Source organism: Schistocerca cancellata, chromosome 12, assembly GCF_023864275.1.
Source record: "Schistocerca cancellata isolate TAMUIC-IGC-003103 chromosome 12, iqSchCanc2.1, whole genome shotgun sequence".
Taxonomy (NCBI): Eukaryota; Metazoa; Arthropoda; class Insecta; order Orthoptera; family Acrididae; genus Schistocerca; species Schistocerca cancellata.
Window position 1 is genome coordinate 13,558,712 of NC_064637.1, and position 25,211 is coordinate 13,583,922.

Below are 25,211 nucleotides of genomic sequence, written 5' to 3' on the forward strand. Positions count from 1 at the left end.
AGTTTGGTCTTCCCACAAAACGTGTGACGCCCTGTGTCTGGGCAGTTCTCCACTACTGCCAATTTATCTGGTTGCCTCGGCTGTGTACGGTGACAGTGTTCGGTGCAACATTCTTGCACGGTTCAGCGTGTCTGCCCAATATAAGATTTCCCACATTGGCAGGGAATCTTGTACAGGGTGAAGTACGTAAGACTGTGGAAATAGAAAGAGTTATTGATGTGTGGCTTTCACAGAATGGACTGATAGTCAGGGGCTCATATTATTAGCCAATAAACGGGCTGTAATAATACGCAGAAAGAGAATTTTTGGTGCACGCGTACACTCTTTTAACTGGAAAATTGCCTAGTGACATTAACAGAGTAAAAGTAAGGTAAGTCAGAATGACAGTAGTGTTTTTTGCACAATTCTAGTGCCAGTCATTTATGAGAGATCGTATTTTGAAATGTTCCCTCACCGACATTTGTTTGTGCCATTCAGACTACATAGTTGCTAGGTACAATGTCATTATGTATGCTTGCAGTGTGCTCGTGTGTTCCCGGAGTACAGTGTGACTTGCCAGTCAGCCAGTGTGCGACAGCCCGAGCAGTAGCTCACGAGGAGACGGCGGGACTTGCAATGCAGGAAAAGCTGACATGCTCGTGGTGTACAGAGAGTGCAGGAAGAATTCAGTTCCTTCTCGTACTCTGTGTGTGACAAGACACCCCAATAGAAGTCAACTGTCTCGGCTATTATTTATCGACCTCTTCGACCGATTACACTAAAGTGTTAGTGTAACACGGAGACAATGTAATAGAAGGAAACAAATGATGACAGAAGAGAGGGAAATTAATATTTGTGCTGCTGCTGCAGTTGATCCACACTTTAGCTCTTGTGCAATCCTGTGTGGAAGTGGCACGTGTCAGGTAAATCTCCTACGCATTCTCCGACATCGTAGGTTCTGTCCCTATCACATCTCTCTCCGTCGAGAGCTGTACGGAAACGGTTACGAGAATTGTGTTAACTTGTGTACGTGGGCATTAAGACGAGATGCTCCAGATGCATCACGTATCTCACTTAGTGATGGAGGCACATTTACCAATCACGGCCAAGTAAACTGCCAAAACGTGCACAATCAAACTGCCGATAATCCCCGTTAGTATTGTCAGGTGGAATGTCAGCGTCCGTCGAGTGTAATCGTGTGGTGTGGGATAGCGGACATAAAATGAGAGGTCGGTTTTTCGTAGACAGAACACTGAACACGCATAAGTATCTCAGCCTCTCAAAAGACCGTCTTCGACGGACGATCGAAGACGTACCTCTGCCGACTAGGAGGAACTCGTACCGACACGGTGGCTGTCCGGCCCTCGGTGCACGAAGTACTACGGTACGTCTTCACAAATTGTTTCCAAATCGTCAAATCGGATGCAGAGGACCTGTACTTTCGCCAGCCCATTTCCCCCTCCCGAGGGTTTGGTACCTGTAGAAAATTTACTTTGGGAAAATCTAAAAGACACCATCTACATCTGTCGATATGCAGAGACATATTACTGCAGCCTGCTCAGATGTCTCTGCCGCAATGCTAGCTCACGTGAAGCAGTCGTTCCGTACCCGACTGGACAGCGAGAGCACAGGTGCCCCAGAAACGCGAGGGGCACTGGGGCACCAGCACCGCCACAACCGTACTTCAAAATTAATAAATCAACTTTGGGCTACAAGAGGGAGGTGACGGTTAGCGTGTCCACACGGAAGTGTGCCAGACGGCACCTCGGAGCTCTCGGACCGCAGAGGCCAGCGAGTGGGAGTTAGCCCACGTATAGAAGTAGTCCACGTACAGAGCGAGACTGACCGACTGTCTGGCAGAGACCGGTCCCGTGGAATGCCATTCTCCTAGGTTTGCAGAGAGCTGAGAATGGTGGCAACTCGAACTCTGGACTACCGGGGAGCCGGGAACTGGCAAATAAAAATCGTGAGTGGGCCCCGAGTATCCCACTCGTGGAGGGTAAGGAGGACGTGACGGCACCGAGTCGTATTGTACGCCTCGTGAAGATTGAAGAAAACTGCAACGAGATGGCCAAACTGCCATTTCCGACCGAAGCACACGATCGACCAGAGACTGTCCGCTCTGAAAGCCGTACGGGTAAGGAGGTAATAGGTCCCGAGATTCGAGCTGACGAGCCACCGTACATTCGAATAACTAGTTGGGCGCACCGGTCAGACCGACTGACCGACCGGTAACTGTCGAGGAGCGACAGAGCCTCGCCGGGCTCGAGGACGGGGACCACAAACTGTTTCTCGACTGAGACGGTGAAATGCCTCGGAGCCAAACACAACTAAACACTCGGAGGAGATACTGTCGTCGTGGAGGATTGAGGTGTCGGAGCGACCGGTTACGGGTGGAATCGGGATCGGGGACCGAATCGTGGGGAGAAGAGAGGGCCAGAAGGAGCTTCCGTTCGGTGAAAGGTGCACTGTAGGATTCTGCCTGACAACAGGTGAAATGTAAGTGGGAAGCTTCAGCTCCCTGTTTGTGGAGGAAGGCGGCCGGATAGGAGGCCGAACCGATGCCGTCACAAAATGGGGCTCGAGGTGTCGCACGATAACTGACCGATCTGCCCGAATGCCACCCGGAAGGGCGAGTCCCGGAACGGAAGACTGCTGCTAACAACTGCGGAGTGTACCCCACACCCGTGACGAAGGGACAGAAGAACTCGAGGAGGAGACAGAGCATTGCCGACACACCTGCCGGCTCTGTTCGATTAAGTAACCGGCTCCGGTGCGACGACGTTTTGAGGTAATAAGACCGACGGAGAAGGGGGTGCCGCTTGAGATGTTACGAGGCACGACGGCAATCCCAGGCGGCCGTGGCGATGCAGTGCGCTGCCGAGATTTAATTCGGCATTAACTGGAGGAGCATCCGGCAGCACAGTCGTGGCCCACAGTGCACGCACAGAAGGCATTTGTGCAACTCCCGCCAGGGGGCATTATGAGCATTGCTTTTCTCCTACCGGGAACGTCTTCGTGCGCACACGTATTGCCTGATCCTGGGCTGATAAATTTTGAGGCTGCTGCACAATTTTTGTGAGGCTCGTCCTGCAGCAGTGACAATAGCAGCTGCTGCCACCTGAAGATGTCGTACAGCTGAATTGATGAAATATTGTAGGATTCGCATAATACAATCCGGCAGCAAACCTGAGAATGTTACTTGATTACAGTGATGTTTTGCAAAGGAAATGCATTTACATATGTTAATATTGAGTCCTGTTTACAGTACGTTACTGCTAGCATGGGGGCAATAGAAAGAGTGTGTGTGTGTGTGTGTGTGTGTGTGTGTGTGTGTGGCTTTTTCAGTTAAGGCGTGACAGCTCTTCTCCAATGGACTTCATCCTCAAGATTTATCACATCAAACAGTAACTCGTGTTTTTACTTAGTTGCTCTTTTTCTTTCACAAGTTTAACTTTTTGTGCTTTTTGTTCCTAACTGAATGAAACGTGAAATTGCTCTGTCTTATCAGCATTCTGGTATTGTCTTTCCTGTTTTTACAGTTCACAGTACATTCTGACCTCGGTCGTGTGGTACAGGCCATTATTCGAGAGTTCGAGAAAAACCCTCCACCCCTTGCAGCAAATATCAACATTCCAAATTCGATGCTCACTGGAGGTATGTTGCATTGAACCTTGGTAAATCTCAGCTTCTAGAATTAAGCGAAGAAAATACGTCAGTGTATTTCTTGTCTGTAAAAAACTCTTATAATGATAGTAAATGTACTTTTATACCTAAATTAATGGAAAAAGAGGAAAAAGCAGCTACTCACCTACAGTGGACAACTGTGTCGAGCACAGAAATGCCTAACACGAAACAGTATTTGTACTAGCTTTCGAACTCTTGCCGTTTTTGTAGCAAAAATACACGTGCGACCGCACGGGCACCCGAACAAAAACTACCGTGGCCACGGTCAGACTGATTATTGATTATTGGTTACGGAAGGCATTGCCTTTGTTAATCGGAATTATGGTGCGATGTTCCTTCAGGTGTGTCCGAAGGAACGGGCACTGTGGCAACTACAGCCCTTATGAAATACCTGAGACATATTTTCAGTTACGATTGTGGACAATCTCAGCTGTATATTGGAATGACAGTGAAAATTTGCACCAGACTGGGACTCAAACCCAGATTGCCCACTTATCGCTAGTGGTCGCCTTACCTTTAGACCATCCGAGCACAGCTGATGGCCTGACACGCGGTTGACGTCATACGGAAGTTCAGATCTGGCTGTCAATCGTGCTCGGATAGCCTAATGATCAGGCGACCACGGACGATAAGTGAGAAATCTGGGTTTGAGTCCCGGTCCGGCTCAAATTTTCGTCATCGTCGTACCGTTATACAGTTGATCGTTGTCCGTATTTGCAACTGTGAGTACATCTCGTGTGTTTGTCTAAAAAAGTTCCAACCTTTCTCAAACTGTAATCCTCCTGCCCTTCCACCCAGTCATTCCCTGTAATAATACAGGAGTCCCTCCCTTGTAAAGATAGCCTCACCATCCTTTCCTAAGTCCGTCTGCAGTGAATCTTAACACACTTCTATCTACAGCCAGAAAAACAAACCACACCTTATCATCCTTCCCACGTACAGAGACTCCACTACAGTGGTGATGAATTGTAAAGACTGTGTGGCTGAGGGTCTCCCCCAACTTTCCTACACCTCTGCACACAAACTTCACAACCACGATCTCATCCAGAAGTCTGACGTCACCTCCAGCAACTTCTAGAGGCTTTAGGTTTGTTCCAAAACCTGACACCTGACTCTCCTCTCTCCGCACACGAGCTACCCCGTGCTCTCTTTCCTTTTATCTACTCCCCAAACTTCTCAAACCCAACCTCACAGACCTCCTTGCCGGTCGTCCCATTGTGTCTGGGCGCAATGCTCCGACACAATGAATCTGTGCCTTTGTTGACCGTCACCTCCGAACTATTGTTCATTACCTCCCATCCTACATCAAAGACAGTGCTCACTTCCTTCATTACCTCTCCACAGTTCCTTTCCCATTACCACCAGACTTCTTGTCGGACACTGTGGGTGTGACATCCTCGTACACAAACGTCTCCCACGCCCACGGCCTCGTGGCCGTCGAACACTACCTTTTCTGACGTCCTCCCGATACTGAACCCACTACCTCTTTCCTAATACTCCCAGCCAGCCACATCCTTACCCACAATTATTTAATTTTCGAAGGCCATATGTGTGAACAAGTTTCTGGTACTGCTACGGGTACTTGCAAGTGATCATCCCATGCCAGCTTATTCACAGTTCATCCAAAGGAATCCTTCCTTTCCGAGTCAACACTTAGAACCTCTTGTATGGTTGAGATTCTTTGACGAAGGGCACGGGGCAGAGGGAGGGTGGGGTGTCAGCGGAAGAAGAGAGCACTACAAAGACAGTGGGTGCATTGGTGGGACAGAAAGGCTGTGTAGTGCCGGACTGGGAATAGGGGGCAGTGTTACGTGGCTTTATGCTAAATGCCCGCTGTTTACGTCCTTCTTCGTTGCTGAGCGATGTATCACTTTTCATTCTGACGCCGCAACTCTTCCTTTCCTATATCTTTACTAGTTTTTATCTGTAAAAATGAACTATTGGTTTTGCCGTTTAACAACTTTTTAATACCTGTGGAGGTATTACAGGCATCGGGTCCCACCTAATGTGTCACCAGCCTACACGTTTTACACGAACCTTTCGAGACTCGACCGATCTGTTTACACAGAGAAAGCAGAATATCTCTTCCTTTGACTTTGTCCGACAACGACCTAGGAAGCTCGACGCCCTCGTGGCCCGGGCTCTTCCGTGGCTCGCAGTAGTTTGCAGCATTCGTTTTATTCCTCGCCCACTTGCCGCTACGTCGAACTTTCGTGGTGATCGTCGGGCGACGTCTTCCACATTATCTGCAACATAAATAAACTTTCTTCCCACAGTATTTCTGAAAACCCCAAAAACAAACTTAAAGAACATAATAATAATAACTGCTCTTACAATTATTCGTATACGTCTTGGTCGATTTAATGGGGGGGGGGACAGGCCTAAGCCTTGTGACACCATGACACCACAAGGGAAAGGACAGTCTCTGACAAAGGTTGAGGCCAGGTGGGTTACAGGAATGTAGGATATATTGCAAGTATAGTTCCCAGCTGACAATTCAGAAAAACTGCTTTTAGTATTAAGGGTCCAGATGGCACAGGCTGTGAAGTGTGAAGTGAAAAATGTTGTCTTGAGCAGCGTGCTTAGCTGCTGGGTGGTGCAGGTGTTTTTTGGCAGTTGTCAGTGGCCGTTCATGCAGACAGCTTGTCAGTTGTCATGCCCATGTAGAATGTAGTACAGTAGTTGCAGCTTAGCCTGCAGATTACGTGACTGGTTTCACAGGTAGCCCTGCCTTTAGTAGGATAAGTGATGCTTGTACTGGACTGAAGTGGATGGTGGTGGTGGTGGTAGGATGTATAGGACAGGTCTTGCATGTAGGGATATGAGCCATGAGGCAAGAGAATGGGAGACAGCATTGTCTGGGGATGGTCAAGGATATTGTGTAGGTTCAGTGTGTGGCAGAATACCACCGTGGAAAGGGTGGGAAGGCTAGAGGGTAGGACATTCATCATTTCAAGGCATAACAAGAGGTAGTCAAATTGCTGACAGAGAAAGAGATTCAGTTGCTCCAGTCGTGGCTGGTACTGAGTGACAATGGGAATGGTCCTCCTCGGCTGGGCGGTGGGCATTCACGGGTGGTGAGTGACTGTAGAGATAAGGCATGGGTGTTCTGTGTATGTACAAGGTTGTGAGGGTAATTACAGTCTGTGAAGGGCTCAGTGAGACCCTTTGTATATTTGGAGTAGGATTGCTTGTCACTGCAAGTATGACGGCCACAGCTGGCTGTGAAGTACAGAAGGTATTTCTTGGTTTCGAATGGGTGGCAGCTGTTGAAGTGGTTGTATTGGTAGGTTTGGTATGGACAGAGGTACTCGTGATTACAAGGAGATCAACATCAAAGAAGATGGCTTGCTGCGTTGAGGAGAACCAGATGAAGTAAATGAGGGAAAAGGTGTTGAGGTTCTGGAGGAACAGGGATAGGGTGTCCTCACCCTCAATCCAGATCATGAAGATGTCATCAGTGAATTTGAACCAGGTGAGAGGTTGAGGATGTTGGGTTGTTAGGAGGGATTCCTCTTGATGCCTCATGAATGGGTTGGCACAGGATGATGGTCTATACAAGGGCGATGTACTTGAGGACAATATTATGGAAATGGAAGAGGATGTAGATGAAGATGCAATGGGAGATACAATACTGCGTGAAGATTTTGACAGAGCACTGAAAGACCTGAGTCGAAACGAGGTAGCCGGAGTAGACAACATTCCATTAGAACTACTGACACCCTTGGGAGAGCCAGTCCTGACAAAACTCTACCATCTGGTGAACAAGATGTATGAGACAGGCGAAATACCCTCAGACTTCAAGAAGAATATAATAATTCCAATCCCAAAGAAAGCAGGTGTTGACAGATGTGAAAATTATCGAACTATCAGTTTAATAAGTCACAGCTGCAAAATACTAACGCGAATTCTTTACAGACGAATGGAAAAACTGATGGAAGCCGACCTCAGGGGAAGATCAGTTTGGATTCCGTAGAAATGTTGGAACACGTGACACAATACTGACACTACAACTTATCTTAGAAGAAAGATTAAGGAAAAGCAAACCTACATTTCTAGCATTTGTAGACTTAGAGAAAGCTTTTGACAATGTTGATTGGAATACTCTCTTTCAAATTCTGAAGGTGTCAGGGGTAAAATACAGGGAGCGAAAGGCTATTTACAATTTGTGCAGAACCCAGATGGCAGTTATAAGAGTCGAGGGGTATGAAAGGGAAGCAGTGGTTGGGAAGGGAGTGAGACAGGATTGTAGCCTATCCCCGATGTTATTCAATCTGTATATTAAGCAAGCGGTAAAGGAAACAAAAGAAAAGTTCGGAGTAGGTATTAAAATCCATGGAGAAGAAATAAAAACTTTGAGGTTCGCCGATGACATTGTAATTCTGTCAGAGACAGCAAAGGACTTGGAAGAGCAGTTGAATGGAATGGACAGTGTCTTGAAAGGAGGGTATAAGATGAACATCAACAAAAGCAAAATGAGGATAATGGAATGTAGTCGAATTAAGTCGGTGATGCTGTGGGAATTAGATTGGATGCTGAGGGAATTAGATTAGGAAATGATTCACTTAAAGTAGTAAAGGAGTTTTGCTATTTGGGGAGCAAAATAACTGATGATGGTCGAAGTAGAGAAGATATAAAATGTAGACTGGCAATTGCAAGGAAAGTGTTTCAGAAGAAGAAAAATTTGTTAACATCGAGTGTAGATTTAAGTGGCAGGAAGTCGTTTCTGATAGTATTTGTATGGAGTGTAGCCACGTATGGAAGTGAAACATGGATGATAAATAGTTTAGACAAGAAGAGAATAGAAGCTTTCGAAATGAGGTGCGACAGAAGAATGCTGAAGATTAGATGGGTAGATCACATAACTAATGAGGAGGTATTGAATAGAATTGGGGAGAAGAGGAGCTTGTGGCACAACTTGACTAGAAGAAGGGATCGGTTGGTAGGAGGTGTTCTGAGACATCGAGGGATCACCAATTTAGTATTGGAGGGCAGGGTGGAGGGTAAAAATCGTAGAGGGAGACCAAGAGATGAATACACTAAGCAGATTCAGAAGGATGTAGGCTGCAGTAGGTACTGGGAGATGAAGAAGCTTGCACAGGATAGAGTAGCATGGAGAGCTGCATCAAACCAGTCTCAGGACTGAAGACCATAACAACAGGATGATGCCATGTGGATTCCCGTAGCTGTACCCTAAATTTGTTTGTAGGTGATGCCTACAAAAGAGAGGTAATTGTGAGTGAGGATATAATTGATCATGGTGACCAGAAAGGAGGTTGTAGGTTTGGAATCTGTCGGGTATTGGGAAAGGAACTGTTCGATACCAGCGAGGCCGTGGGCATCGGTGACATTAGTGTAAAGAGAGGTGGCATCAGTAGTGACAAGCAGGGGACAGTACAGTAAAGTAACAGGAACTCTGAAGAGTCGTTGGAGGAAATGATTGGTATCTTTTATATAGGAGGATAGGTTGCGGGTAATAGACTGAAGGTGTTGGTCTACAAGAGCAGAGATCTGTCTCAGTGACGCACAGCAACAGCCCACAATGGGGTGTCCTGTGTGGTAGAGTTTATGAGCTTTAAGAAGTGTGTAGGAGGTAGGAGTGGAAGTGGTAGGGGTGAGGAGAAAGATCGACTCTGCGGAAAGGTTCGGGGATGGGCCTAAGGATTTTATGAGAGACTGGAGATCCTGCCGAATTCTGGAATGGAGTCACCGTGGCAGTTTTGAACATTGGGCGAATCTGACAGCTGGTGGAGTCCTTCTGCCATGTGATTCTTGCGGTTCAAAACCGGAGCGGTTTTGAAATTCAGGAAAGTTAACGAAGGGTGATATGGGGCCAGTGGGGATGGATGAAGGTTGGACAGAGGAGTGAAGGCAGAGCTCATCGTGGGTTGTTAGTCAAGTCTGATCAGTAGGGTTGGTGCCGAAAAGGAATCCACATTGGTCTTTGGTCGAGTCTGATTGGTAAGATTGAACCCTGCCTTACTCAGTTGACTCCTCCATCCACCCGTGATTTACCACCACTGGCCTCAAATCAATCCAAGTTAACTTTCCAGAATTTCTTAACCTCTACCCTTGTCTCTTCATCATTTCCCAAACCCTCAACACGCAAGCTAACCTTACATTTGCAGATAGATCTGCAATCCACTGCCTAAAACCTGAACCCAACTTCATAATCCTAGCTGCTGACAAAGGCTCCACAACTGTGGCCTTGAACTGCAAGGATTACCTGGCAGAAGGATGCCACCAGCTTTCATATTTCTCCGTGTACATATGCTGCCACGGTGGCCCCATCCCAGAAATCCAGCAGGATCTCCGTAGGCCCATCCCAGCCCCTTTCACTGTGTGATGGATCTGGGAGATGTGTTATTTTCTACTGGATTTGTCGGTACCAAATTTAATGTGGGGAGTTGGTAATGTTTTCTTATATTTTTTGTCAGATTTTTTTTAAATTGTAATTTGCCTTATTTTATGCTAATTTACTTATATTTTTGAGAGTGAAAGCATATTGATTACTATTGGTAGATGTGACAAAGAATATCAAAGAGTCTGATTACAAGTGGGAGCTTGTGTGTTGTGTAAAATGTCTTTGACGCTGGAGTCGTCTTTGACTGTACTCAGTCGGCAGTGAACACTTGGTGTGTGTTGACGGTAGAACAGTGTGCATGTCGCCGTCATAATAATTTGCTAGTGAACAGGAAAAATAAATTATGTCACTACTATTTTTATATAAACTGTAAGAAGAAACCACATTTGAAGAAATGGTATTTGAAGCACCAAAATGAAGCAAACGCATTGAACCGGGTCATTTCTGCAGCCGACAAAACTGCATTGTGGAATCATACTTCCACTAGACAACTGAAGCCAATACAAATATCATCTTGAAAACATTTCACGGAAAAGGTACTGTCGTGAAATATGCCAAATTTAAGTAAATAAAAATAGTGAGCGTATTTCAACTGGGGTCTAACTCTCTCCTGAATGCTACCATTTCCCACACTCGTACCTTCTATGTGCTTCCTATACTCCATAAACTCGACTACCCAGGATGCTCCATTGTGGCCGGTTACTGTGCCCTCACTGATAGAATGTCTGCCCTCGTAGGTCAACACCTTCAGCCTATTATCCCCAACCTACCCTCCTGTATAGAAGATACTAATTATTTCCTCCACCAACTCTCGACACTTCCTGTTCCTATACCACACGGTGCTCTGCTCGTCACTATTGATGCCACCTTCCTTTACACTAACATCACTGATGCCCACGCCCTTGCCACTGTCGAACACTACCTATCCCGATGTCCGACAGAGTCCAAAACTACAACCTCCTTTCTGGTCATCGTGACCAATTATATCATCATCCAAATTACTCCTCCTTTCGTGGCATCACCTACAAATAAATTCGGGGTATGGCAATGAGCATCCACATGGCATCTTCCTATGCCAACCTATTGATGGGCCATCTAGAGGAATCCTTCCTAACCACCGAGAATTCCAAACCCCCCCAACTGGTTCAGATTCATCGATGACATATTAATGATCAGGATTGAGGGTGAGGACACCCTATCCCTGTTCCTCCAGAACCTCAACACCTTTTCCCGCATTCCCTTCATCTGGTTGTCCTCAATCAAACAAGCCGCCTTCCTCGATGTTGACCTGCTCCTCAAAGATGGCTACATCGGTATCTCCATCCGTATCAAACCTACCGACCAGCAGCAATACCACCACTTCGACAGCTGCCACCCATTATGTATCAAGAATTCCCTTCCGTACAGCCTAGCCATCTGTGGCCATCACATGTGTAATGATGAGCAGCCCTCTCAAAATATACCCACGGTCTCACTATAGCCTTCACAGACTGTAATTACCCACACAACCTCGTACAGAAACAGATCTCCCGTGCCTTATCTCTCCTGCCTCCCACCACCTCCCAAAGTAGCAGTGTCCGGCCACAGAACAACTGACTGAGTACCACCCAGGACTGGAGCAACTGAATCACATTCTCCACCAGGGTTTCGATTGCCTCTCATCGTGCCCTGAAATCCTGCCCACCCCTCCCGAGTGGTATTTGCTGCCTACCGAACCTGTGCAATATCCTTGTCCATCCGTACAGAACCCCAGCTCCCATCCTCTTGCCTCATGGCTCATATCCCTGTGTTAGACCCAGATGCAAGATGTATCCTGTACATCCTCCCACCACCACCACTACCACCACCACACCACTCCAGTCTGATCACAAGCATCATTTATCCTACCAACGGCAGGGCGACCTGTGAAACCAGTCATGTGATCTGCAAACTAAGCTGCAACCACTGTGCTGCATTCTATGTGGGCATGACAGCCTACATGTTGTCTATCTGCATGAATGAACATTGAAAATTGTAGCAGAGAAAGAGCTGGGTCGCCTAGTTGCTGAGCATGCTGCGCACCATAACATAAATGACTCCAGTAGCTGCTTTACTAAGCAGGCCATTAGGATACTCCCTTCCAGCTAATTTGCTCTGAACTATAGAGATGAGAATTCTCTCTAATACATCCTGTGCACTTGCAATCTCCTTGGCCTAAACCTCTGCTAATCTGCTTGCCATTCCCCCCCCCCCCCCCCTCTCTTCCATTCAGTCACTCTCTCCCTCATGCGAGCATTCTCTCCCTCTTCCTCTCCTCCTCCCCCTCCCCTCCCCTCCCCCTTTCTCAATCCTCCTGTAGTCTACCCCTCACAAAATAATGGTTGTTGTCACTACTGTTTCTGATGGTAAACTCTCTTTTTTTCAAAAATACAAGAGGAGGAAGATTTAAAATAAACTTTTTACTTATCTCCTTTTTTTGTAGTTGGCTCCAGTTCTTCATGTCTAGGGCCTGATTCTTGAAGCTGAAATTTTTGACATTTTAGGTTCTCATGTTTCCAATTGACATAATTAACTTTGAAGAATGCCTGTGCAACTTTTTTGTTTTCACAATAATTTATTCTCTCGCATTTTTCTATATCACACTCTCACATTAACAAAGCCGAAATTACATTGTTCTTCCAAAATACAAAAACACGGCCAGTCACATCAGAGGCGTGCCCACTACTACTTTACTCCGCGGTAATAAGAATATTCCAAAGGGTTTACAATCTTTCTTGACAAATGAGTTTCCAGTAATTTATAAATGAATCCAGAAATAAACATAATATAAACAGTATAAAATTGTGTAATTAATAATAGAGATTTTAAGTGTGCCAAATAAATCACAATTTCAAATGTTTCTATAAAAAAAAAATTAACTGTCAGTGCAGAGCTAGTACGTATCGATTGAATTTATTTTTATAGATTTTAGCTTGAAATATAACATATCGTGTACAAAATGATATGACATTTTTTTAGAAACACAACTGAGATAATATTGACCTGTCTAAGATTCGAAAATCAGTTGTGGTATCAACTACTTCTGTTGAGGGGAAGTAATACTAGAGGAGGGTGTCACTTTACACTTACCATTTCCCTCCTTTCCATTTTCCTACATCTATTTTTGCCCTGTCTTCTGTACTCTTGTTACGTTATGTGGCCTTGGAGCCATCTTTCCATAGATCTGCCTCTTTCTTACCATTCCCTCTTTGCATCCTTCCCTAGCTTGTCCCCACCTCCATCAGCTCAGGCAACTGCTTTCAATAATTGACTGTCAATAACAAGTCTTGTCACGACCACGGGAGTATTCGTTTGGGTGTCTGTGAATGTGTGTACTTTTGGTAGAAAAAGAAATTGTGCTCGAAAGCTGGCTTGAATCCTTCCAAAGTCCCACCACCCGGCAGCAGAGCAGCATTTCTTTCGTGACTCAGTACCACACAGGACTGGAGCAACTGTCACATTTTCTGCCAGGGTTTAGATACAAGACCTGTCCTACACGTCCCCCCCCCCCCCACCTCCACCCCCACACACTGCCCCTCCTCCCCATCACCACCACCTACTCCAGTTTGGTCACTAACATCACCTATCCTATCAGAGGCAAGGCTACCTGTGAAATCAGTCACGTGGTCTACAAGCTAAGCTATAACCACTGTGCTGCATTCTATGTGGGCGTGTCCACACGAATGACCATTGAAAACTGTGGCAGAGAAAGAGCCGGGTTGCCGAGTATGCCGCTCGACACGACATTCGATATTTCGGTATCTTCTTCGCATCCTGTGCCTTCTGGACCTTTCCTACAGACACCGGCATTTCTGAATTGTGCAGGTAGGAACCTGCAATATATCCTACATTCTCGTAACCCTCCCGGCCTCGACCGTTGTTAGTCACCGTCTTTCACCCACCCAGGATGTCGATCTCCACCTCTCAGCTGGCACCATAAATGTGTCTGTCTGTACACGTACGAAGTGCACCGAGCAGCTAGTACAGAGGTGGGCAGGAATCCTGCAAGTGTGCGGTGCACTTGCACACATGCAGCTAACAGGTGTTCTGCGTGCACACGGGGGCAAACTGGCCAACCACTTGTCTCCCCTCCCCACCATACCGTCTCTCCACTCCTTCCTCTGTAATATGTTTTGTTTCCTAGCTTGCTTTATTGAATGAAAGAATAAGGTTAGTAGGAGTGCTTGAAAGAAATCGTGGTTTGAAAGAGTACCTATTACCTACGATATTAATTGTCACAGGTGGAGTTTACAGTACGTTTAATGTCTGGAACAAAATTTCTACATACAGACAAACGCAGACAGTTACGTAAATTTTCATCACTGATGTTTGCTCTTAACTGAGACTTATTAATTTTCATAACAGAAAAAAATCTCTCACAAACGTATGTCTAGCCAAACACTGACATTATCTTTATGGCTTCACGATAGAGACGAGGAAACTCTTGTTGTGGAAAGTCGTGATAAAAGTCTATTACACGTCTCGCCAAAAGGAACTTGTCTCTCAGACGAGAATTACACTGTAGATCTATTAATTCCATTTGCAAATTCGGATGAATATCATCTACAAAAACAGCAAATGGTCTCGAGAACCATTCAAATGCTTGGGATAAATGTGATATATCCCAAAATCGCTTGAGAAATTCCTCTTTTATTGCACTAAGTACGGAAACATATTCTTTGCAATTCTGTTCTCGCACAGTAGACAGAGTAGGGAAATGGACTGCGTTCCCTGACGAGAGCTGTCGTTCCCACAGCTCAAGCTTGCTAGTGAAAGCTTGCAAATTTTCAGCCATTTCACAAATTAGCTGATTTTCTCCTTGTAGACATGTGTTCAATGCATTCATGTGTCCGGTAATGTCCACTAAAAATGCAAGGGCGGCAACCCACTCTGGATCTTCTAACTTGGGGTCGTACCTTCCTTTGTCCTTTAAAAACTGATTTATTGGTATTCTCAGCTCAAAAAATCTTTTGAGTACATTACCGCGGCTAAGCCAGCGGACTTCACTGTGGTATGGTATGTCACCGTACTCTTCCCCAATTTCAGCTAAATATGTGTGAAACTGTCTAAGCCTGTGGGATCTCAAACTGCCCGAATAACCACTTGCATGACGTCCCCCAGTTTTGCTGCTTTTGCTCAGAGTACTTCTTGGTGCAAAATGCAGTGGATGTCATACAAAGATTCTTGTGTATGCTGTAGCTTTTTTCTAAGTAATCCAACAAATCCTATTTGTTCCCCTTTCATTGGAACTGCTCCGTCTGTTGTCACTGACATGAAATGTTCCCAGTTTAAGCCAGCTGAATTGACAGCGTCTTGAATGGCTTTATAGGATGTCCCTGCCGGTGGTCGTGCTTTTTAAAGATATCATATCTAAAAAATTCTCTGTTATGTGCAGAGCAGTGTCCACGTCGCGGACATAAATCACTAATTGCGCGGTGTCTGAAATATCTGTGGACTCATCAAGTGCGATGGAAAATGCAATAAACTCCTGTACTGCACTCCTTAATTGACAGTAAACGTCACCTGCCATGGAAGTTATACGACAACTTACAGTCCGCCAAGTAAGAGTGATAGCTCGAAACTGATTTGTATTCAGTGGGCAAAGTAAATCAGCACTTCATTGATGCACTCCTTTATGAACTCACCTTCAACAAATGGTTTTCCAGCTCTCGCTATATTAAGTGCAATTCTTATAACTTGCACCTACCGCTGGGCTATCATTGTTGTCGTCCTGAAAAAGGGAAAACAGTGCTCATGAGCCGCGTGCAACGTTTGCCCGCCCCTGAGCTAGTACCTCCACTGTAGCGAGTGTGACCTGCTTTGTGTCAAAAAGTCTTTTACTTACAGCCCCACCACTGCAGGCATCGCATCTGCAGCGGAAAGCGGGACCGGTCAAACTGTACTGGTAACCTTATCGGAGCCTGTACTGACGTCTGGTATCTACCTAGCTTGGCTGTAAACAGGTATCCCGTCCCGTCTGCTCTTCTGACACTGGTAAACCTTTAGCCGGCCACTGACTGGCACCCCGATTGTCCAGTATTACCTCAGCCTCGATAAACTCGACCGCACCCTACACCGGTGCTTCGACTACCTCTTCTCGTGCCCTTGCGTGAGTCGTATCCTACTTAAAATCCTACTCGTATCCCCCAAAGTAGTTTTTCGTCACACACCCGACCTACAGAGTATCCGTGCCCGTCCCTATTTCAATTGTTCTCCCAGTTCTGCACTTCGTGTGTCATTCCTCTGTGGTCAGCCCAGGTGCAGGACCCGTCCCGTACACCCACCCACCCACCCACCCACCCAACGTGTCCTGCCACACCCTAGTCACAGGCATTTAGTACCCAATAAAAGGCAGGTCCACACATGAAAGTAGCCACATTGTATATCAGCTACACTGCAATCACTCTGCGGCATATTTTGTGACACGACAAGTATCCATGTACCTACTCACACGAATGGCCACTGCCAGACAGAGGCAGATCGCAAACTGCACACCACAACACAAATGATTTCAACAGCTGCCGTTTTGGACACTACCTTCCAGTAGAAGATGAGAATTCTCTCTCCAATCTCTCTGCACACTTGCAATCTCCCTGGCCTAAACCTCTGCTAATCTTTTTGCACTGCCTCACCTTGTCTTTTCCCCCAAACTCTTCCATCCGTGCCTGTCCTCCATTCAGTCACCTTCCCCTCATGTGAGCATTCTCACCCTCCCCTCCTCTCCCTCCCCTCCTCTCTATCCCTCCCCTCCTCTGTATCCCTCCCCCTCACCCCCTTCTCCGTTCCCCCCTTCTCCATTCCCCCCTTCTCCATTCCCCCCTTCTCCATTCACCCCCTCTCCATTCACCCCCTCTCCATTCCCCCTCTCCATCCCCCCTCTCCATCCCCCCCTCTCCATCCCCCCTCTCCATCCCCCCTCTCCATCCCCCCTCTCCATCCCCCCTCTCCATCCCCCCCTCTCCATCCCCCCCTCTCCATCCCCCCCTCTCCATCCCCCCCTCTCCATCCCCCCCTCTCCATCCCCCCTCTCCATCCCCCCCTCTCCATCCCCCCTCTCCATCCCCCCTCTCCATCCCCCCTCTCCATCCCCCCTCTCCATCCCCCCTCTCCATCCCCCCTCTCCATCCCCCCTCTCCATCCCCCCCTCTCCATCCCCCCCTCTCCATCCCCCCTCTCCATCCCCCCCTCTCCATCCCCCCCTCTCCATCCCCCCCTCTCCATCCCCCCCTCTCCATCCCCCCCTCTCCATCCCCCCCTCTCCATCCCCCCCTCTCCATCCCCCCCTCTCCATCCCCCCCTCTCCATCCCCCCCTCTCCATCCCCCCCTCTCCATTCCCCCCCTCTCCATCCCCCCCTCTCCATTCCCCCCTCTCCATTCCCCCCCTCTCCATTCCCCCCCTCTCCATTCCCCCCCTCTCCATTCCCCCCCTCTCCATTCCCCCCCTCTCCATTCCCCCCTCTCCATTCCCCCCCTCTCCATTCCCCCCCTCTCCATTCCCCCCCTCTCCATTCCCCCCCTCTCCATTCCCCCCCTCTCCATTCCCCCCTCTCCATTCCCCCCCTCTCCATTCCCCCCTCCCCCCTCTCCATCCGCCCCTCTCCATCCCCCCTCTGCCTCCTCCATCTCCTTCCCCCCTCCCTCCCCGCTCTCCTTCCCCCCTCCCTCCCCGCTCTCCTTCCCCCCTCCCTCCCCGCTCTCCTTCCCCCCTCCCTCCCCGCTCTCCTTCCCACCTCCCTCCCCACTTCCCTCCCCACTCTCCCTCCACCCCCTCCTCCCCCCGCTCTCCCTCCTGTCTCCCTCTCCCACTCTCCCCCTCCCCCTGCCCCCTCCCCCTCTCCTTCTCCCACTCCCTCTACCCCTCCACCTCTCCTTCTCCCACTCCCTCTACCCCTCCCCCTCTCCTTCTCCCACTCCCTCTACCCCTTCCCCTCTCCTTCTCCCACTCCCTCTACCCCTCCCCCTCCCCCTCTACCTTCTATTAAAAATGTGGCATTACAAAGATGGACTGCAACATATGATGAATTTGCATGAAGCACATTGGGTGCTTGGATATTCAAACAATTAGTGTTTCGACATAATCCTACAGAGTAGGTAGAACAAATAGTGTCTGCATACAGTACATAATGAAAGTTTACACAGTTATTTTCTCATTTGTAAATTACATTTGGGTGTTATTTGTGTGTGAGAAGATTGAATTACACCTCAAAAAAGAAGGATAAAGATCTAACATCGTGTCATAGGCAGCGACAGGATTGTTGCCGGTCGAGACTGCTGCTTACTGTTCTCCAATATCACTGCTCCTGTGGATCGGGATCCTGTGACTGTGTGAATAGGGGTGTGGCGAGGTGGGGGGAGAGCGGAGGGGTGTGCGCTCGCACTCTGCAGCACACGGTATTGTGCGGCCACATCGCGTACCTCGAGTCCGGAATGGCCGGATTGCAGTGAAACGAGTATCTGCCCATGCAACGGAAAAGCGATCGGAGCACGGCGACCGTCACCTGGGCTCGTCTCGACACGGTTGACGAGGCCACCTCCTGCACGGGACGTCGAACTGTAGGGGTGTCGAGTGGAATCTCTCGCGGTTACCGGAGTAGTGGGCACGGAGGGAGTTTCTTAAATGATACCCGAATGTGTTTTGGTGTACACATTACAATCGGTTGCACACTGGCCGATAGCCAGTCTGAACAGTGGTAGCAGGTGTCATTCGGTAATGAAATGGAGTATAGAGAGAGGAGGAAAAGACCCCAATATTTGTCAAAAGCGGGCCAGACAGGGTGCCTGCCTGCTGACCACTTCTTTGGTCACCCAAATGTGGCGTGTAAAAACTTTGCCTTTCAGCCTTTCACTGCTACATACAACTTCTGTGTCGAGGTGACGGTTGTACCCGGCACACAGGCCACGAGAATTAGAGGAGGGGTGCCAGAAGTGAAAATGTCGAGTAGGAAAAATTTGAGAATGACAATAAAAGGTGCCAATGGCACTGGTAAGTGTCTGCATACAACTCTGATTGTTCTTCCTTTAAAAGTTATTAAATTTGAGGGTGATCACTGAGTTTTTATCGTGCCTGTTTTTTTTATTTATTTATTTTTTTTTTATTTTTATTTTTTGGTAATTGTTAATATTTTGTCAAGATAACTGCCAAAGTGATTGTATTGTGGTATTTCATTCTGTGATCTTCTAAGATTGTAAATGGTCTTTTTCAGTGGTTACTTGTAGGGCTACTTCCATTGAATTGCCAGAGTACAGTTCACTTAAGGAATTTTGTGATAGGGTTTGAAATGATTGACCTGAAAGTAATCTTTACTACACGTGTAGAGTCTGTGTGAACTTCGTCCACTCTGAAGTGCATCTGCACGACGACCGAACCATCTGGATGGAAATCCTTAGTCACTGCACGGAATAAATTATTCTCTACCGTGCAGCACTGACCATTCCGTGTAGCTTGCCAACAACTGACTGTAGATTTTATTTCATCCATTTCGGTTAGAGAACACTGCAACCGGTCTTGTAAATTTCTGCAACCAGCCAAAAGTTTTCTTCAGATGATTTTACTGTACCATCACTAGTTTCGGGCTCGAGCCTGTCGTCACGTGATAGCATCGACTTCTTTGTGAGCTAAAATTTGTTTCTTAAAATATAATGAAGTTTTCGTGATGCCTAGTTTACAAAAGTTCTTACACTTGCATCCTAAAATGTAGCAATGTTTTTGCTATCACATAGTTTTGATACATGCTCTATACATTACAGTTACTTTACGAAAAGACCTCCTTTATGTGTTGTAAGACAGGGGTTTGATTTTCTTTTACAATCCTTACGGATCGGTGCAGATGGCCGAGCACTGCGTAAATATGTACCGAGTAGGACAGTTCACGAGTGGTGTACAGTTGCAATAAATAAACTGGAACTACTGCACAACAGGTGGAAAACAAAGTGTAGGGCGACAGAGAAATGCTAAACAAAATGTGCTCAGCCTCCAAAAGCCTCCGACGACAACTGTATCAAAATCTTATCGAAATACCTGTCTTGTAATCCAGAGTATGTCTGGTCTGATGTAAATTGGAACCGGAGTTAGTGTCAACAAACTAGTAACGTGAGAATTGAAACTGTGTGTAGTAAAGCAAAAACATCTCATAGAGAACAACCTCTCCAGTGTCGGCCGCCACGAATTCTGAAAATGTCAGTCGTGGGAAATCTGGCTCAAGCTTCTGTCAAATTATATCCTCAAAGCTGTCGATCGAGGGGTCCGGTACGTCCAGTATTTTCCGATTTCCGAAAAGCATTTAACTTCACCGCACTGACACCTGTTAAGGAAAGTTCAGTCGTTCCGGATCTGCGAGCTTACTGCTGTGATAGAAGTGTTATCGAGTCTCTCCGTTTTGTGACCGGAGCGGGGAGATTCACTAAATTACTATTCGACTGTCACGAGCACCTGCGGTGCTGTGCTGCAGTGTCCGAATGCGAGTTAAGTGTATTTAAATAAAGCACTGGTAATATTCAGTCTCCAGTTTATTTCACCAAATATTAACATTGACAAATGGCAGGCTTTCACAACCTTCGAGCTCCTCTGTAGCAGTATATCCTACTACCACCTATAAACTGATGTGCACTGTATGAGCCTTGCTACAATTTGGTACAAATTATAAAAATTCAGTAACAAATTGGTACATAACTAAGTTAAAGTACAAAGTGCTCTTTTCGATGTGTGCTTCAGCCGATTGCCAATCTCTTTCCGCATTCCTACCGCTGCAGCAGCGCGGCGTACTGGTGGACGGAATGGCAGGCGACCCTTTTATCCTCTCACTCCCATTTTGCACGAAGAAGCTTTCTAATAATCCCCACCGTTCAAATTATATTAGTCGTACATTTGCAGTATACGTACCAGTTTACTCGTATTGATAGACCGTATCAAATGAGAGTATTTGTGAACACAGTAATACTAATATGTTTGAATAAAATGCAAATAAATGTACATTTTAGTAACAGCAATCTAAATTACACAATAAAAACCTGCATTTAAATTATTTTATAGATGCGAGCAGGGTATATTCTAGCACTGTCTTCAAACAACGTATCTGGCAGTACTATTTATTTGATTACTTCATTTTGTATCAATCGTCAATTAATTGCAACTGTACGTAATAAAATTGCAGTTGTCCTCAACTAAACAGTTTAATGATACCACATGGTCGAGGGACGGGGTTGGTTGTAACGGTCGACTTAAATGTGTCGTTATTGTGTATGTCGTGTCACTGGCACATTTGAGGCTTTTTCTTATCACATTATTTTGGCTCACACAGCCGAACAGTGTGACCGATTCATTTGACGCTTTAATACCTACTAGCTCTCGTCGAAGTCTTCGGTGTGAGACATTTCGTGGCTCCATAGTTTCTCGAGTTGAACAGCTGTGAGTCTTAACATCTTATTAGAACTTGCCCCCCATTCTAACAGCCGTGTACCACAAGTCTCTAGAGGAATGGAAGGTTCCAAATGATTGGAAAAGAGCACAGGTAGTCCCAGTCTTCAAGAAGGGTCGTCGAGCAGATGCGCAAAACTATAGACCTATATCTCTGACATCGATCTGTTGTAGAATTTTAGAACATGTTTTTTGCTCACATATTGTGTCGTTTCTGGAAACCCAGAATCTACTCTGTAGGAGTCAACATAGATTCCGGAAACAGCGATCGTGTGAGACCCAACTCACTTTATTTGTTCATGAGACCCAGAAAATATTAGATACAGGCTCCCAGGCAGATGCTGTTTTTCCTTGACTTCGGGAAGGCGTTCGATACAGTTCCGCACTGTCACCTGACAAACAAAGTAAGAGCCTACGGAATATCAGACCAGCTGTGTGGCTGGATTGAAGAGTTTTTAGCAAACAGAACGCAGCATGTTGTTCTCAATGGAGAGACGTCTACAGACGTTAAAGTAACCTCTGGCGTGCCACAGGGGAGTGTTATGGGACCATTGCTTTTTACAATATATATAAATGACCTAGTAGATAGTGTCGGAAGTTCCATGCGGCGTTTCGCGGATGATGCTGTAGTATACAGAGAAGTTGCAGCATTAGAAAATTGCAGCGAAATGCAGGAAGATCTGCAACGGATAGGCACTTGGTGCTGGGAGTGGCAACTGACCCTTAACATAGACAAATGTAATGTATTGCGAATACATAGAAAGAAGGATCCTTTATTGTATGATTATATGATAGCGGAACAAACACTGGTAGCAATTACTTCTGTAAAATATCTGGGAGTATGCGTGCGGAACGATTTGAAGTGGAATGATGATATAAAAGTAATTGTTGGTAAGGCGGCTGCCAGTCCATCTGCAAGGGAGGTGGCTTACAAAACACTTGCTCGACCTATACTTCAATATTGCTCATCAGTGTGGGATCTGTACCAGGTCGTGTTGACAGAGGAGATAGAGAAGATCCAAAGAAGAGCGGCACGTTTAGTCACAGGGTTATTTGGTAAGCGTGATAGCTTTACGGAGATGTTTAGCAAACTCGAGTGGCAGTAAAGTACCCTCCGCCACACACCATTGGGTGGCTTGCGGAGTATAAATGTAGATGTAGATGTATATTAGTTGTTATCTGTCTGATGAGATGCATTAAAAAATGGAAAATCCAGGATAGAATAATGAAAATATTACAAAAAAGGATAGATTGACACCCTGTAGCATAAAATTGATCCGATACATTGTAACTTTTATAGTTTTCATCATACAGTTATCTTACATTGACCAGTTACTGTACTTCTCTCTTAGAGATGACTCTTTGGAGCTGTGCGGACTGTACTTGGTGCGAGTGGTTGCCAATACAGCACACCTTGTGCAGCCACGAGCGGCTGTGTGCCACCTGTTGCTTACCGGCCATCTGCCACCCACCAGTTAACTGGTGGCGACGTCATGATGCCAGCCCACACATTTAATTCTGAGAATGCACGTAATTTCTTTTTGTTCATTTGTATCAAAAATATTGTTGAAATGCAGTAAAATTGTATTTTTTGTGATGAGTTTAAACTTACAAGTATACAGATTTGTTTCATAATAAACAACTACGCTTCGCCTTTTCTCCACAATTTTTTTAAGTACTGTAATGATAGGCAAAAATACCTCAAAGTAAGCTGCAGTCTTTCTCGAACTGAGACACTTTTCCCCCAGATTGTGTACTTCCTCGTGACGATCAGACAGTTTTTTTGGCACCCTGTTAATTCCCTCGAGCCCTACTTCGTCTTTTTCGAGGCTCGTGCTAACGTGAAAGGTGAACTTGTCGGATTCTTATTTGTGAAAGGGTGCATCGAATATATGTGACGAAAACGTCACAAGTGGCACAGCTTGCCACTCTGGAGCAGACTGACGAAAGAAAACCGGCACTTTTGAATCGCTCGCCAATCGTAAGAGAGTTGCGGCAGTGGACGAAAGTAGCTCGTTTAATGTTGCGTACTGTTGCAGCTGTGTTATTTCGGAGGTCGAACAGCTGTAGAACGACAAAAATTCTTGCAGCTGTGGCGAGGAAACGGGGAATCACCTGTTGATATGTCGGTGTTACTTTACGCGAAACACTATCGCCAGTCTGTATACTGGCAAATGTTGTTCTGGTCTTCAGTCCCGAGACTGGTTTGATGCAGCTCTCCATGCTACTCTATCCTATGCAAGCTTCATCATCTCCCAGTATCTACTGGAACCTACATCCTTCTGAATCTACTTAGTGTATTCATCTTTTGGTCTCCATCTACGATTTTTATGCTCCACGCTGCCCTCCTATGCTAAATTGGTGATCCCTTGATGCCTCAAAACATGTCCTACCAACCGATCCCTTCTTCTGGTCAAGTTGTGCCACAAACTCCTCTTCTCCCCAATTCTATTCAATACCTCTTCATTAGTTATGTGATCTACCCATCTAATCTTCAGCATTCTTCTCTAGCACCGTATTTCGAAAGCTTCTATTCTCTTCTTGTCCAAACTATTTATCGTCCATGTTTCACTTCCATACGTGGCTACACTCCATACAAATACTTTCAGAAACGACTTCCCGACACTTAAATCCATACTCGATGTAAACAAATTTCTCTTCTTCAGAAACGCTTTCCGTGCCATTGCCAGTCTACATTTTACATCCTCTCTACTTCTACCATCATCAGTTATTTTGCTCCCCAAATAGCAAAACTCTTTTACTACTTTTAAGTGTCTCATTTCCTAATCTAATTCCCTGACTTAATTCGACTACATTCCATTATCCTCGTTTTGCTTTTGTTGATGTTCATCTTATACCCTCCTTTCAAGACACTGTCCATTCCATTCAACTGCTCTTCCAAGTCCTTTGCTGTCTCTGACAGAATTACAATGTCATCGGCGAACCTCAGAGTTTTTATTTCTTCTCCATGGATTTTAATACCTACTCCGAACTTTTCTTTTGTTTCCTTTACTGCTTGCTTAATATACAGATTGAATAACTTCGGGGATAGGCTACAACCCTGTCTCACTCCCTTCCCAACCACTGCTTCCCTTTCATACCCCTCGACTCTTATAACTGCCATCTGGGTTCTGCACAAATTGTAAATAGCCTTTCGCTCCCTGTATTTTACCCCTGACACCTTCAGAATTTGAAAGAGAGTATTCCAGTCAACATTGTCAAAGGCTTTCTCTAAGTCTACAAATGCTAGGAACGTAGGTTTACCTTTCCTTAATCTTTCTTCTAAGGTAATTCGTAAGGTCAGTATTGCCTCACGTGTTCCAGTATTTCTACGGAATCCAAACTGATCTTCCCCGAGGTCCGCTTCTACCAGTTTTTCCATTCATCTGTAAAGAATTTGCGTTACTGGCAAATATAAGTGTATTTAATGTGAACATTGGTTTCGATCTGGATTTATACCCTCAAGTCTGACTTTCTGATAACTTATAGGCAGTGTGATTGATGTCGAACATTGTGGGCTTTGGTATTTGCTGCTGGTGTGTGAATGCAGACTTTTATAGGGGTTTTGTACCAGAATGTAAATATCCATCCTGAACCTTAGACAGAGATTCATATTGTAGATGTTAATTTTACAATTCATTCTCATTTAATCTTCCTTTTAACTTCAGATACAATTGGGGAATAAATTCTTTGGCACATAAGTTTAAGAAATCCTGAGATCGTGAAGAAGCTGCTGTGAGATGTTTGGT

The 25,211-nt window shown here is 46.0% G+C and overlaps 1 protein-coding gene across 1 annotated transcript in view; it reads left to right on the forward strand.

The window, feature by feature from the left end:
* LOC126109404 (vacuolar protein sorting-associated protein 37A) overlaps positions 1-25,211 on the forward strand; it is an 87,421-nt gene that overhangs the window by 20,517 nt on the left and 41,693 nt on the right. Inside the window, exon 3 of the mRNA XM_049914435.1 lies at positions 3,522-3,636. Coding sequence (XP_049770392.1) covers positions 3,522-3,636 — 115 coding nt within the window. The remainder of the gene's footprint in view (positions 1-3,521; positions 3,637-25,211) is intronic.